Below are 15,438 nucleotides of genomic sequence, written 5' to 3'. Positions count from 1 at the left end.
CACAGACAGCTGTTCTGGTAGGGAATGCCAAAGTTTTTGGTAGATTGAGCTCCACAGCTCCCTGACAGGAGGGGACAGCCGGGGGGATTTGGGATCTTATCCCAGGGAACAGGGACAGGAGGAGAGGGAATGGGCTTAGACTGGGCCAGGGGAGGCTTAGGGTGGAAATTATGGAAAATATAATCATAAAAAAGTTTATCTCACCCTGGCACAGCTGCCCTTCCCATACCTGGAATGTGTGGAGGTGACTCTTGGGGACAGGGGGCAGTGCTGGGGGCAGGGTTGTACTCACTGTTCTTGGAGGTTCTTTCCAACCCAAATGGTTCTGTGATCAATAACATGACTTCACTGATTTTTTCAAAGCCCTTTATTTTTGATCTCAAGGCTTATAAAAACTGTTACTTAAAACCAAAATGTTTAAAACTTTACATATATACAATATGAGAAATAAATTATGTTTTAAGTCATACAAAAACCACAATATACAAATAGGGCTTTGAAACTTCTCTAAGTATGGCATGGCAACAAGTCACAAATACTTACCAAAGGCTTCACTTATCAAAGTCTTTGCATAAAACCATGAAAAAAATATCCCCAAATGTGCTTGCTTTGGTTGGAGTGAAGCTCTACAAAAACTGAAGAGATTTGCAGGCCTCAGAAGGACTTGCTAAGACTTCAGAACTCAGTGCACCACCTGGCAACACCATTTTTGAGATTGCCTTTCTGCATGCCAAAAGCTCAAGGGTTGTTATACCATTTCTCCTCACAGAAAGAAAAAAAGAAAAAAAGAAAAAAAAAAAAAGAAAAAAACAAGCATCCAAAACAAAATCTATTTCACCAACTGACAAGGTCCACTCTGCTGTAGCAAACAGGACAGCTGTAGAGTCTGTCCAGCTCAAAGCAAAGCCAAGATCACCTGGGACCAGGGAATCCAACCGGGGTGTTGTGACAATTGAGGGCAGGATGTTTGCACTTTACTCAAAAATAAGGTCTTAGTTATGCATTGGTGCTACAAGAGCTCCTGAGCAGAGGGGAGCACGTTCTCAGCAGTCAAAAGGAGTGGTGCAAAGCTCTCCTGAGGCAGCACACTGCACTGCCTTCCTCCATCCCTGTGGTCAGCACAAGGGCAGCTGTTTTTTGCCCCTCCAAAAGGGAGCTGCAGGTGGGATCTGCAGCCCCACTGCAGACACTGACCAGGCAGGGAGGAGCAGCTGCCACCACCACCACCTGCACCCTCTCCTGCCCCAGGCACAGGCAAGGCAGAGCTCTGCCTCCTTATCAGGCCACATGTCAGGCAAATAGACATTTCAGTATCAGAACAGATTATTTTTAAGGCAAGCAAAGGACAACTTGAAGTTAAGTGGCATTGTGCTTATCCCCAGCCCTTCCCTGGACAGCCCCACACACCTGACCTGCGCTGGTCCCACCTTCCCACAGCCCACAGAGCTGCAGGGCCATGGTAGCTCCTACCCTAGGTGCTAATTTGTTCTTGGCAGCTCTGTCACCCACAGTCTGATGGGCATTTAGCATGGTTATTTGTCTTCTCAACTCCACTGGCAGGCAGAAGATCATTGCTGAGGTCTCAGTCTGTGAAGATCTCATCCATAGTTCTGGTTAATGGGAGCAGGGAAGGGAAAATGCAGCGTGTAACAGGTCAAGATAAGGTTAAATGCACAAACCAGGCTCCTTGGGAAAGGGAAAATGGAGTTTTAGTTATTCTAGGTCTAGGACCATGGTTCATCAATTTCTCCTCATTTTCTTGCATCCAGTCCAAGATGTTTTGTCCTGAGGAGCTAGTTTCTTTAAGTGCTACCAAGCCAGCTTTCTCCCAGAGCATCTTGCCACCTGCATGGTTTTCATGCATCTAGTTTGCTTGGTTGTGAGTCTTTAGGGGAGCTTTCAGAGCAGATTTGAGACAGATCTGGGGAAAACAGAAAGCAAAAATGATACTTAGTTAAATGCAGAAGTTAAGAGGAATAATGAAGAAGTTATAAGAACACATGGAATGCCAAGAACAGGTTTGGACAGCACAGGTTGGTCTTTTATTCTGTCAAAGCTGTGCTTTGCCCAGTAGCTACTCAGAGAGAGCCTGCAGCAGACATTATGCAGGCTGCAAGCAGAAATTACAGGGCTTGAGCTAGACCCTGCCTGTGCAGATCCATTTGGGATGGACAGATGTTTGCAGGCTCAATCTCCAAGGAGGGAACTATAACATTGCACTGACTTGGCAGAAACAGAGAGCTGAGCAGCAAGTAATCAGTCATGAACTCTGGGAGGAAGGATCATTTCCTAGAAAAAAAAAAAAAAAGGTGTGCTGGAGCTGAGCTCAGCTCCTCTGCCTCGTGCACAAGCTGTACTGCACGAGCAAGCAGGAAGGGCACATCTGCCAGCAATTCTGTTTTATGGGGGTTACCAAGTAGCATATCAAAACAGCCTTTTATTGTACCTGCAGGAATGTTTACTCGATCTTCTGAGACTTGTGGCAGAGCAACAAGTTTTTGCACAGGGGTTTCATTCACAGAATTGTTTGCTACCGTGCATAGCACAGCTTGCTGGTTTCTGCCAAACCTGGAACAGCACCAGCTCACATTTCTGAGCTGAGCTCTGCTGCCCAGGAGGGCTGTGCAAAGCTCGACTTCCACGGGGCTCTGCTAGCCCTAACAAGCACTTTGTCCTCTGGATTAGAAGTGACAAAGCTCCAAGTCTACAAACTGAAATTTAAGAGAGGGCAAAAGGCTGGGCTGAATCCAAAGGAAAGTATCATTTAGTCAAATGAACAGGAATTCATTCAAAACATGACTGGAGGCATTCGAGGCAATCAGGTTGTCACTGCTGGGACCAGACTTTCTGGAAGTCATGCTCTGAGGATTGTTCTATGTGTCTGGGAAGTCCCCCAAGGTTAAGCAAGGCTGAGCTGCTTTTGCAGTGGCAGAGTTGAACCAGAGGAGATCAGCAGGCCTGGAGATGATGGAGTCAGGGCTGTAACACCATGGCAAGTCCTCACCTGTGTCTTCCTCATGCAGTTGAGCTCAAACTTTAACCAAGTGATTTATTAGCAGCTCAAGGTCTTCCACCAGACTGAAAAGATCTTTGAGGTAATGCTCTGCACTCCTTCCAGCTTCCCCATGTCCTGGGATGACATCCTGTTCTACAGGGCACTTAATATATGACTCTTAGTTACCTTTCCACTATTACACAGATCTGGGGCATTGGTGGCACCTCACTTCAGCACCTACTACAATTAGGAGCAAGGACTCCTTGATACACCCACTTGTCAGTAAACATGTAAAGGTACAAGGTGACAACCCAAGGTCAGAAGGGAAGATAATATCACCTACTTAGCAATGGATATGGCATACATGAAAATTAAGTCTGACAGCTGTGAATCTTAGGCGAGAATTCCTTTATCATTTTTGAAAGAAAAAGAGGTTTCAGGAGTCTAAAAAAAGAAACCAAAAATAGAAAGTTCCATTTTTTCCTGCCAAGCCACATGCATCATACAGAATTTCTCTTGACTGATTTCCATACCTTTTCTGCCATTCCTCTGTGCACTTCACAAACCAGAGCTCTTTGCCAGGAGATATACTGGTCAGCTGGGAGTCCTCCACACAGAAAGCAAACCTAGGATGAGGAGGAATCAGAATTGCTGTCTCCATTATAAAAATTAACAAGTAATACAGACTGCAGCTTATTCTAGGACAAGCTGTTTGGTTAGACATCCATTCCACAGGATATTTTAATAGACCATCAGCCTGTTGAGTGGCTGTTTTGTTTCCCACTTAAATATTTTAACTGGGGATCTTTGTTTCTACTACTCCTGTGTTTCACAGAAGCCAGGATGCAGAATACCTTACAGATGGCAGGCAATGCTTATTTAAAGCTTTGAGAAATGTGGGAAATTGTCAGTGTCAACTGCTGCTCTTTGACAAATCTGGGTTACCTTCAGAGCAACATTAACAGAAGATGTGGGAGTGCCATGTCACATGCTTGGCAGATTTGACATTTTTTGGATGCTCAGGTAACTCTATTTGTAGAGAATCATAGAATGATTAGGGTAATTTGGGACCTTAAAAATCATTCCTGCCATGGTGGAGAACCTTCCAGTAGAATTCTATGGTAAATTCTATGATCCAGGGATATGGGCTGGGTTTGGAAAGGCCCAAAAATCACCTAGTTCCAACACCCCTGCCAGAAGGAGCAATGTAGTGCCTGAGGGGTTGGTGTCACCATTTTGCTGGTTGCAGTTTTAGGTCCTGCTGGTTGTGCCAAATCAGCACATTAAGCCTGTAAATAACAGCCATGACCATCCAGGTTTCAGTACTTCTGGTGCTCAGTATTTTAAAGTTTCAGGTACAATCTAAACCACCTTGAAGCATACTAATTTAGTCCCAGTGGATCTCAGAGTATCAAAATAAAGCAAAAGAATACCCCAAATCTGCTCTGTGGTGACCAGTTTTCCTTAAAGCCTGTTTGCAGCCTCGTGCTGGAGAGTAATCTTAATGCTTTCCTGCACCACAAGGCAGCACCAGGTGGTGTCACCAAAAATGAAAGGCAGCTCGGGATACCAACTACATTCAAAAAAACAGCACTTTTTCCTTGGTTCTGGGTTGAGGTTTCAGGTCAGTTCATGCATGCAGTCTAGCACAATTATTACCTCTGTTGTGTTTCCCCAGATTTCACACGTATCCGTCTGATGTGGAGCTCCTGGGTGGCATTCACAGGCCTGTACCAGTAGCTCTTCAGCTCTTTCCACAGGTCATACCAGGACTGAGATGTCCCCTCCCAGGTGAGCTTTATTTTCAGAAGTTCACCCATGTCCTCCTCAGTATAGACCAGGAAGGTGTTTGTAGCATTTAGGCCAATTAGATCAAGCCTGGAAGAGAGGCAGAGACTTGGCATTTTTTCCTTATGGAAGCATGCCAGGTGCTCCTTTGCTCCATGCCAGGAGTTTAACAGAGCCCCTGCAGCTTATCAAGTGCTGCACATTCAACTGTCACCAGTTAATTACTGGTTACACTGAACTCAGATAGCTGGTTCCACACAATGCATCCTGCACTCAGCTTGGCCATCCTTCCATAGCTTAAAGGTGGGGTTTGTGCCTGGTCTTCATTTTGGGAGAGGCTAAATGAGGTCAGCAGTGCCTCCAGAGACACTTCAGACTACATCCAAATGGTGGAGGGGGAAAGCAAACCAATCAACCAAAAAAACCCACACACAATAAAGCAATGAGCCATGAAGGCTAGCATGGGACTAGCATGGGAACATTAAAATGCTCTTGATTCATCCAGTAATAAATTATAATTAAGCTACTGGATGAAAAGCTTTTTTGAAAGGTGATGAAGTGAGGCTGCTAGGCTGGGATGAAACACAGTGTCAGCAGAGTAAAAAGAATGCTGCCATCCTGTATAGTCCCTGTGACCTTCTTAGGTAAAAACACAAAAGTCAGATAACTTACATTTCCAAAGAGAGGGGCTCAGAGTCTCCATTGGTGCCATGGAGGGTGACAGAGAAGGTGGGATCAACCTCTCCCAAGCCCTTATAGCTGAAGACATGCATTTTCATCTGGTAGTGGTAGACTGGAGAGAAAGGGGAGAGCAGAAATGGAACCAACTGTGCTGAAAGAAACATTGCTCAGCACTGTTCTCTGTGAAACAGCAAAGACCAGGCTCTTCCTTTAGTGAGACAGCACTGATCCTGCCCTTACTGATCACAAATTTGAGCTTTACATGACAACAGCAGCAGGCCCACTCTGGGGACAGCTCCCCAGACCTCACATTGCCCCAAGGCTGAGTTCTGCAAGCGCAGCAGGTGAATTTCTGAGCCCTGCTCAAGGGGCAGAGCACTGCTGTGGGCTGATTCCCCAGGGAGCAAGGGGCACAGTGGTGCCACAGGACAGCAGTGCCTCCAGGCGCCAGCGGAACACCAGCAAACCGCAGCAACATCAACCTGGAGCAGCTTTGGGGCGACGCTGCTCCTCAGCCTCTGCACCCTTCCCAACAGCAACCCCGGGAGGCTGCTCCCACAGGGAGGGGAAGCCTACCTTTGAAGGGCATGTCAGCCCTGGTTTTGAGGTACATCTTGCTGTTCCTCTTGTGTCGGATCCTGCGGGCGTTGTAGCCGATGCCGTTGCAGCGGTTCTTGCGGCAGCTCAGGCAGATCCCCTTCTTGAAGCGGCTGGAATCCGTGCACTGGAAGGCGAAGCTCTGCTTGTCCTGGTTCACCAGGGAGTCCACAAAGAGGTGCACAGAGCGCTCGTGCTCACACTTGACAACTTCACCAATTGCTAGACAGGCAGAGTGCAAGGGATCAGCTTGGTTTAAGCAGTTGTCACCCCAGCAGCCCGTGAGATAAATGAGCTGTGCCTTTCTGCAGCCCAACATGAGCTGAAACGTGGCCAAATTTGAACAGTTTTCCAACAGCAGCAATTCAGGAGGTTTGTGGGACATGCTCACTTAGCCCCTCCCATGAAGAACTTTAAGAGGATCCTAGTCCCAGCCTAAGATCACAGATTATGGACAGGTGTTGGAGCAACAGTGTGCTTCAGAGCTAAAAGCAGGTATAGTTTCCAGAAACTATCTCCAGTAGTACAGACACTTTAGAAGGAAAAAAATTTTTTTCTTTGCTTTCATAAAAAAGATCATCTCCCAGCATCAACCCAAGTCTGTTTGTGAGAAGTCTACACTAACCAGAAACAAAAGGTAAAGAGAACTTACTGCCATAGGCAATGGCCCCCAAGACATCACTTAGGCCACAGCCAGGCTGGAAGTCTCCCCCGTTGGGGTAGATGTCAAGGTGGCCCACAGGCATCTGGATCCCAATGCTAACACCCAGTGTTTCCCTGGTGTAGGTGTGAAGGACATCCACAAAGTTGGCATCATCAGGGGAGAGGCGCCTGCTGGGCTCCACTCCTTCAAACATGGGGCCAGCAGGATCCAAGCCTGGAGTTAGAGACAGAACACAAGGAGCCAGGTAAGAAACTGGGCTGTTTCATACAGAACATACAGCCTGCTGCTGGCAGGCTCCTCACCAGTTAATACACAATCCCAGCCTCATTCCTGGTACTGTTCCCCAAAATGTCTTCACCATAGGCTCACAGAGGGAACAAAGATGTCCTGCTCTACTTTTGGGGCAACAAAACCCTATAGCAGCACCATGATCAGACTGCCTGTTGGAAGCAAAGACTCTTCACCAGGTCATGGTGAAGAGATGGTTCAAGAGGCAGCTCCAAACCAGAAGAGGTTTAACAGCCCAGGGACAGCCATCAGCCAAAGCTGCCTTGGTGACATTTAGTCTGTTTTCAGACTGCACATATACAGGGACTAACACAATTTATGCAGCAGCCAAGAAATCCCTGCATCTGAGATCCCATGATGGGTTTGGGATGCTCTGTTCACCCCTAAGCCCCACCCCCAACCAGAAACTGCACTCCAGAACATTTCTTCAACTTGACTGTTAGGTGATTTTTTTTTTTTTCTGATTAAATAAATGCAGACATTTTTTGCTAGGCTCTGTGGAATTCTCACTGCCAGTGTCACATGCAAATCCTTAATACAGCCCCTTGTATTATGCCCTAAGTTCTCACATGTTGAAATCAGCTTTCCTCTGAAGCTGGAAGAAAACTCTTCAGATATTTCCAGAATGAGGCGTTAGAGTTGTTAGATTTTTTTTTTTTTCTTTTAATCAGACATCCTGCAGGACAAACAGCACCCAATAACTCTCACTTCCATAGTTTATGAGCTATAATTATAAAAACAGTACCACTCAGAGGAATAGCACTTGGATAGTAAGAGCTTGAGCTGGCTTCTTTTGAACCTACATTTAAATTGAAATAAAACCAGGACCAGTTTGTCATTTTTTCATTGAAGTCCTGCTACAATTGATGTGAAAAGAGCTGTGTTTTCCACTGCTACCACAAGTAGAAAACTTGTCATTTCTGGAAGAATAACACCAAAACATTATAGAAGCAACACAGGAAACGAGCCTCTTCGGGGAAACTCACTGCCAGGAAGGACATGGGAGAGACTTAAAAAGCCACTTGCCTGTAATTCTGCCTATAGTGCCATGGACATGGTTACCAGCAAAGCCAGCCACATGGGCACCCAGGCTGTACCCAATCAGGTGGACATTCTCAAGCTTGAAGAGGGGATCTTCCTGCAAGGAAAAGAAAATATAAGACTTTGATCCCCTGTCTTTCAGTCTGCAGGAATATAAAGTTCAGTTCCAAGAAGGGATTGGGCAGAGGGGGCAGATAAGCTTTGTTTGGTATTTCATCAAGACAAGTGGAACGGTTTGGATGGCACATGAGGTTTACCCATGTTCCAGCCCCAGGATTGTGATATTCTTTATCACAAAGAATAAAACTTTCCCCTGGGAGCTGCGAGCAGACTCAGCACTGGCCATGGCCTCAGGTGCCAAGTGCAGCACCATGGACCTCTCCTTCCCCTTCCCCACCCTCCTGCCAGCCCAGTGCTGGCTCTGAACACCCAGCTCCTGAGTCCACACTGCTCAGGCAGCACTCCCAAATCCAAGCTGCACTTCAGCACCCCTGACCCAGCACGCTGCAAGGCAGCATCTCCAGGGAGGCAGGGCAGCACTGCAGCTATGAGCCATCACCCAGCCAAGCCCTGGGCTGGGTGTTACAGCACAGCCTGCCCTGCTGGCGAGCCTTGGAGCTGGTGAAGCCTTGTGCAACAGTCCCTCACCAGCATTACAACAGAGGCTGCTCTTAGTTTGCACACCTGTAACCAGTCAAGCAACCTCGCTATGGTTTTTCCAACAATCTGCGTGTTGTTCACGGCATCGGTGTAGAGCTGGTGGGCAAGAGAGAGCCAGTCCACCACGACCACGTTGGCATCCTTCTCCCTCTCCTGCAGAGCTGACACCAAGCTGTCAAGCCAGGTTTCGAACATGCCACTCATCTAGAAAGAGATTGAGGAGTCAGTTTCCAGCTCGCAGGACCAAGATGACACATCCACAGTCGAGCTACTTGCATGTCATTTACATATGCTGCTCCAGCTGCATGCTGCTCCTCTGCAAGCCCTCAGCAATGCAGTGAGAGCATGCATGCAATGGAGTAAGAAAAACAGGTTTTGAGAGACTCTGGCTGTAATTACCCATTTGCCTTTTAGGGCAGGAGGGAGAGGCATTCGTTACGTGCCACCTTATCGCACTTTTTCTCAAGAGTTTCAGAAATTCTGACGGATTGCAAAATTATTTGCCAGACCTGGCAGTGCAGTTTGTATAAGCCCTGGCAGAGCTGATAAGTCCCCTTGTGCCACACACTCGGTCTAATCAAATGCAGAATTAAAAAGCTTGATAAAGTCTGCGTGCCCTCGTTTCTTTATCAAGGAGACCACGTAGCAGACGTCAGGGCTGGGCACTCAGCTACGATTACAGAAGGTCTATACACATGCCTGTCAAGTCAAGTGTCACATTCATAGTGGTCAGTCAGTTGGATTTGAATGCCATGTTCACATTATACAGCTATGAAGTGATCTTGAGCAGTTATGAATGAGTTGGGTGATTTTAGAGTTCCTAAGTCTGATTCCAAACACTTTGCCCCAGAGATCTCAATAGAAGTGCATCTTTTAAGAGAACATTATGCTCAGAACATTAAAAGTTTTCCTAAATTCCTATGTTCATAGAATTCTAGAATGGTTTGGGTAGGAAAGGATCTCAAAGATTATCTAGTTTGAGCTCCCCTGCCACGGACAGAGACATCTTCCATAGACAAGGTAGTTCAAAGTGCCATCCAACCCAGCCTTGAACACTTCCAGGGGTGAGGCAGCCACAGAAATCCCAGAAAACAAATATTCTGGAGACACAGCCCATTTGCAGGGCAGTTTGCTCTCTCTGAGTGGGCAGTCTAAGCACTGCCCAGGATTCTTCACACTCACCGTCCAGCCGTGAATGATGATGAAGGTTTTAGCTGTCACGTTGAACTTGCAGTCCTCCAGGCACTGCTGCTGGCCGATGGCGAGCGCGCACCCATCCTCGCCGGCGTGCGGCGACGAGCGGAGACCGAACTTCACCCTCGCCTTCTGCGCCGGCACCCGCTCCGCGCTGCCATCTGCGAGCCAGCCAGAGAGAAAGGTCAGCAGCAGCCTCGGAACCCGCCTTCCCCGCCAAGGGACGAGCCCGATCCGCCGCTGCCCCGGTCCCGCGTGGGACCGACCGCGCTCACCCACCTCCCGCCGCGGGCAGCGTCAGCTCCGCGCCCCGCGCCGCGGTGGAGCAGGGCACGGCGCTGCACAGCATCAGCAGCAGCAGCAAGAGCCGCCTCATGGCTCGGGAGCACGGCCGGACGAGCGCTGGAGCGGGGAAGGGAGGGATGGATGGATGGATGAATGGATGGATGGATGGACACACGCTCGCACGGACGCGCGGCGGCGGCGGCGCCGCTTTTACAGAGTGGCACCATGGGCGGGGCCAGCCGCCGCTCCCATTGGTCACGCCTCCCGTGACGTCACAGCGGTATGAATGAGAGGCCACGCCCCCGGGGGGTCGGCGGGGGTCCCCAGCGCTGACACCGCGGGGGACAGAGAGGAGATTTGGGGGGAGTCACAGGGGTCCCCAGCGCTGACACCGCGGGGGACAGAGGGGAGATTTGGGGGGAGTCACAGGGGTCCCCATCACTGACACCGCGGGGGACACAGGGGAGATTTGGGGGGAGTCACAGGGGTCCCCAGCGCTGACACCGCGGGGGACAGAGGGGAGATTTGGGGGGAGTCACAGGGGTCCCCAGCGCTGACACCGCGGGGGACAGAGGGGAGATTTGGGGGGAGTCACAGGGGTCCCCAGCGCTGACACCGCGGGGGACAGAGGGGAGATTTGGGGGGAGTCACAGGGGTCCCCAGCGCTGACACCGCGGGGGACAGAGGGGAGATTTGAGGGGAGTCACAGGGGTCCCCATCACTGACACCGCGGGGGACACAGGGGAGATTTGGGGGGAGTCACAGGGGTCCCCAGCGCTGACACCGCGGGGGACAGAGGGGAGATTTGAGGGGAGTCACAGGGGTCCCCAGCGCTGACACCGCGGGGGACAGAGGGGAGATTTGGGGGGAGTCACAGGGGTCCCCAGCGCTGACACCGCGGGGGACAGAGGGGAGATTTGGAGGGAGTCACAGGGGTCCCCAGCGCTGACACCCCGGGAGACACAGAGGAGATTTGGGGGGAGTCACAGGGGTCCCCAGCGCTGACACCGCGGGGGACACAGGGGAGATTTGGGGGGAGTCACAGGGGTCCCCAGCGCTGACACCGCGGGGGACACAGGGGAGATTTGGGGGGAGTCACAGGGGTCCCCAGCGCTGACACCGCGGGGCACACAGGGGAGATTTGGGGGGAGTCACAGGGGTCCCCAGCGCTGACACCGCGGGGGACACAGGGGAGATTTGGGGGGAGTCACAGGGGTCCCCAGCGCTGACACCGCGGGGGACACAGGGGAGATTTGCGGGGAGTCACAGGGGTCCCCAGCGCTGACACCGCGGGGGACACAGAGGGAATGTGGGGGAATTGGAGGCAGTCACAGGGGTCCCCATCACTTACACCGCGGAGGACAGAGAGGAGATTTGGGGGGACTGGGGGGGGAGTCACAGAAGTCCCCATCACTGACACCGCGGGGGACACAGGGGAGATTTGGGGGGAGTCACAGGAGTCCCCAGCTCCTACAAGATGCTTCCTGAAGGGCATTGCCCGACTTGCAGCCCACCACCTTCTGCAATACGTTATCAAGACCATAAATAATTTTGAACTCAAAGTTTAACCATTTATTTCTCCTTTTTTATTACTTGTATATGGACCAGATACTGATGCATGACAAGTTATTTCACTTTATACCGCTGCTGTCTCACCACACTGTGCAAGATCATGTTCTGGGGAACATGATTTTCCTGCTTTCTTTTTCATCCCTTTCCTCAGTCCCATGGCTCCTGTTTCTCTTACATAAAAAAGCAAAGTAGAAGGCACCAGTGTAAATAAAAATGATGTAGGCAAATGATGGGTGAAGATGAGGAGTGTGGCATTCCACCCCTAAGGTGAAGGGAGCACCGTGGATTTGTTCTTGGTCAAAAGGAAAAACAAAAGTCAAAGGATCTGCAAAAAGTTTAAAGGTTTTTTTAGAAAATTGCTTGCTTGGCATAGAATTTGGTGTGTTTGTGACTGATTTTCTCATATAAATATGATGAAGAAGGAAAGGGGGAAGGGGGGAAAGGGGGGGAAGGGGGGAAGGGGGGAATGAGGGTAGGGAGGGAGGGAGGGAAGGAGGGGAAGGAGGGAGGAGGGAGGGAAGGAAGGAAGGAGGGAGGGAAGGAAGGAGGGAAGGAGAATTCAGGAATGGAAGGAAGGAAGGAAGAAGGAATGAGGAAGTAAGGAAGAAGAAGGAAGGAAGGAAGTAGGAATGAAGGAATGAAGGAAGGAAGGAAGGGAAGGAAGGAAGGAAGAAGGAAGGAAAGGAGGAAGGAAGGAGAGGAAGAAGGAAGGAAGGAAGGAAGGAAGGAAGGAAGGAGGAAGGAAGGAAGAAGGAAGAAGGAAGGAAGGAAGGAAGGGAAGGAAGAGGAAGGGCAGGAAGGAGGAAGGAAGGAAGGGAAGGAAGGAGGAAGGGAGAAGGGGAAGGAAGGGACGGAAGGAAGGAAGAAGGAAGGAAGGGAAGGGAAGGAAGGAAGGAGGGAAGGAAGGAAGAAGGAAGAAGGAAGAACGGAAGAAGAAGAAGGAAGGAGGAGGAAGAAGGAAGGAAGGAAGGGAAGGAAGAAAGGAAGGAAGGAAGGAAGGAAGGAAGGAAGAAGGAGGAAGGAATGAAGGAAGAAGGAAGGAGGAGAGGAAGGAAGGAAGGAAGGAAGGAAGGAAGGAAGGAAGAAAGGAAGGAAGAGAAAGGAAGAGAAAGGAAGGAAGGAAGGAAGGAGGAGAAGAAGGAAGGAAGGAAGGGAAGGAAGGAAGAAGGAAGGAAGAGGAAGGAAGGAAGAAGGAAGGAAAGGAAGAAGAAGGAAGGAAGAGAAGGAAGGAAGGAAGGAAGGAAGGAAGAAGGAAGGAGAAAGGAAGGAAGGAATGAAGGGGAAGAAGGAGGGAGGAATGAAGGAAGGAAGGAGAAGAAGAAGGAAGGAAGGAAGGAAGGAAGGAAGGAAGGAAGGAAGGAAGGAAGGAAGGAAGGAAGGAAGGAAGGAAGGAAGGAAGGAAGGAAGGAAATGAGGTATGATGCAAAATCACACACAGAAATTGCTGTAGCCCTAACCAGTAGATACAAATGGAGAGAATAATCTGAGTTTCTGGCAGTGCTTTCCCAGGGTACTCAGTTTGCACCCCACATCTCTGAGCCTTCCTCAGCCCAGACACCTCCTGATTCTGTGTGGATTGGCAGTTGGACTAGATGATCATTGTAGGTCACTTCCAACTGAAATATTCTATTCTATTCATTTCATTTCATTTCATTTCATTTCATTTCATTTCATTTCATTTCATTTCATTTCATTTCATTTCATTTCATTTCATTTCATTTTTCCTTTCATTTCCTCATAGCTCTCTTACATGTGACAGGCTGTGACTGGGTACTGCTGCTGCTCTCCTCTTTAGGGATCATCCCTAGAACCCCTTAATTTCTGACTCCACAGGATGAATACATGTTCTGGGATCTCCTCAAGCACGTCGTGTTTCCAGAGGCTTGAGATGATGCTCATGCTCCTCAGGGAGCGTGGGATTGAGCAGAGTGTTCTGAGGATGCAGCCTCTCCTCTGCAGCTGTGTGGTCCCTCTCGAGGAGCAGCATCCTGACAGCAGTGACCTAAAACAGAAAGGACCTAAATTTCTCAGCTGCTGTCCACTACTGGACTTACTCCTGCAGGAAATGAATCAGCCAAGCTTTGTCACCAGATGCCTCATAATTTAAAAAAATTCTGGTACCAACAAACCCCTTTCAGACTGCTGACCACCATGACATTATTGTGGTTTAACCACGATGTCTTTCATTCTTCTTCTGTTGTCTCTTGCTATTCTAAATCTCCTGCTTTTGTCTGTGCAACTCCAGCCTCTGGGAGAGGAGACCTGGTCTTTGCCTCTGGCTTCCAAGAATGACAGTAGCAGTGAGAATAGCTTAGCAACAGCAAAGAAAAAGTGCATCAAAATAAATCCTGGCTGCTTCAGCTGAAAGGTGATGATCATCTGGGGAGATGTTCAGGGTCTGTTGTGCTGGGCATTGTATCAACTCACAGAGTGTGGCTCGACACTGACCTCTCTGTAACCCTCGTGGCCTGGGGGGAAGGAGGCTCCCACCCAGAACTGCTTGGAAAATAGCGGTTCGTTAAGCCAAATTCTGAGGAAAAATCCCTAGTTTTGATTAGTTTTTTACTGTGAAAGATTTCATGGCTCCCAGATGGAATTTCTGGATATTGTAGTAAGTAATAAATAATAAACCAGGGTTAAATGGATAATAATCCACTTTAAAAGACATGGAAGCTCGAGAGTTACAGCACTTGTAGGGACATTGGAGGCTTTAGAATGTTGGATGCAGTTGGTGTGAGGGGGCAGTGCCTGCAGAGATAGTGGCTGCACTTGGAGGTGCCTTTCTGGCTCTCTTCCCCTCTCCCTGGCTTCATTCCTACATAATTTCCTAAAGGTCTCAATTCAGTCCAAAAGCAGAAGAGGAATGTTTTTGAAATCATGGGCGTTTTTATAGGAAATAGAAAAATGTTCCACTCAGCTGCAGTCACAAGCTCTTTGCAGGTGGGTGCTGGTGGCTGAGTCTGGTTTCTTCTTCAGCACCAGACATGGTGAGTCAGAGCAGAGTCATGAAATGTGGAGGTAGAAGGTATATGAGAGGAGTCAAGCTTCTTTTAGTAACAAAAGGCTAAAATCAGTATGATATGTAAATTAAGATGCCCAAATATTTAAGTGTCTGAAATCTACTGGTGCTCTCAGGGAAGGACTAGTGAGAAGTTTCCACACCTGTGCATCCAGCAAGGAGACACTTTCCATGCTGTTTCCATACAAGAAGAGCATGTCAAACCTGGGTTATGGTCAGTGTCTTCTGCAGGAGTTCAGCATCCCTGGTAGAAAGGAATTCAAAGAGACTGAAGTCAGGAGACTTCCGCAAAATAATAGTTATTAATGCTTTTTCCTCCTGTTTTTAAAATTACCATGTAAACACCTGCTCTCCTTGCAGAAATGGCCACACTGTTAATTAAAGAAAAAGGGAAAACCTTTCATCATCACACCACCTCTTTAAAAACCTGCAGAGGTAGAGTAATTCTATTGTGGGCAGTTCTGCAGAGAACAAAGAAAACTAACAGCAGCCTTTTGCATGAACAGCACTGCTAACATTGCATCCCTCATCCTCCCACGGATGACCTGCTGTGGAAAAAGCAGCAGAGAGTTTGGAGCCCAGGACAGGGTACCACTGCTGATATGAATGGCTGCAGGAAGGATTTATACAGTACTCCTAAGATTGTATCCTGCT

At 48.8% G+C, this 15,438-nt stretch overlaps 1 protein-coding gene across 1 annotated transcript; it reads right to left on the bottom strand.

Annotated features, from left to right (window-relative positions):
- Positions 1–349: 349 nt before the first annotated feature.
- LIPG (lipase G, endothelial type) lies at positions 350–10,405 on the bottom strand. Its single transcript, XM_079330568.1, has 10 exons — positions 10,188–10,405; positions 9,897–10,069; positions 8,739–8,918; positions 8,040–8,151; positions 6,714–6,938; positions 6,041–6,283; positions 5,456–5,576; positions 4,655–4,873; positions 3,529–3,621; positions 350–1,921 (listed from the first exon to the last, which is right to left on the bottom strand). The coding sequence occupies exons 1-10, from the start codon at positions 10,282–10,284 to the stop codon at positions 1,900–1,902; spliced, it is 1,485 nt and encodes a 494-aa protein (XP_079186694.1). The 5' UTR covers positions 10,285–10,405; the 3' UTR covers positions 350–1,899.
- Positions 10,406–15,438: the final 5,033 nt, after the last annotated feature.

Source organism: Erithacus rubecula, assembly GCF_903797595.1.
Source record: "Erithacus rubecula genome assembly, chromosome: Z".
Lineage (NCBI taxonomy): Eukaryota > Metazoa > Chordata > Aves > Passeriformes > Muscicapidae > Erithacus > Erithacus rubecula.
Note: the sequence above shows the minus strand (reverse complement) of the source record. Positions and strands in the feature narration are given on the sequence as shown.

Excerpts from the sequence above, each read along its gene's own strand:
- LIPG (XM_079330568.1), bottom strand. The coding sequence starts at position 10,284 with ATGAGGCGGCTCTTGCTGCTGCTGCTGATGCTGTGCAGCGCCGTGCCC. Across the intron at positions 8,152-8,738 it reads GGTTGCTTGACTGGTTACAG|GAAGATCCCCTCTTCAAGCT; the intron begins GTGTGCAAACTA and ends TTTTCCTTGCAG. Across the intron at positions 5,577-6,040 it reads GGCTGACATGCCCTTCAAAG|TCTACCACTACCAGATGAAA; the intron begins GTAGGCTTCCCC and ends CTTTCTCTCCAG.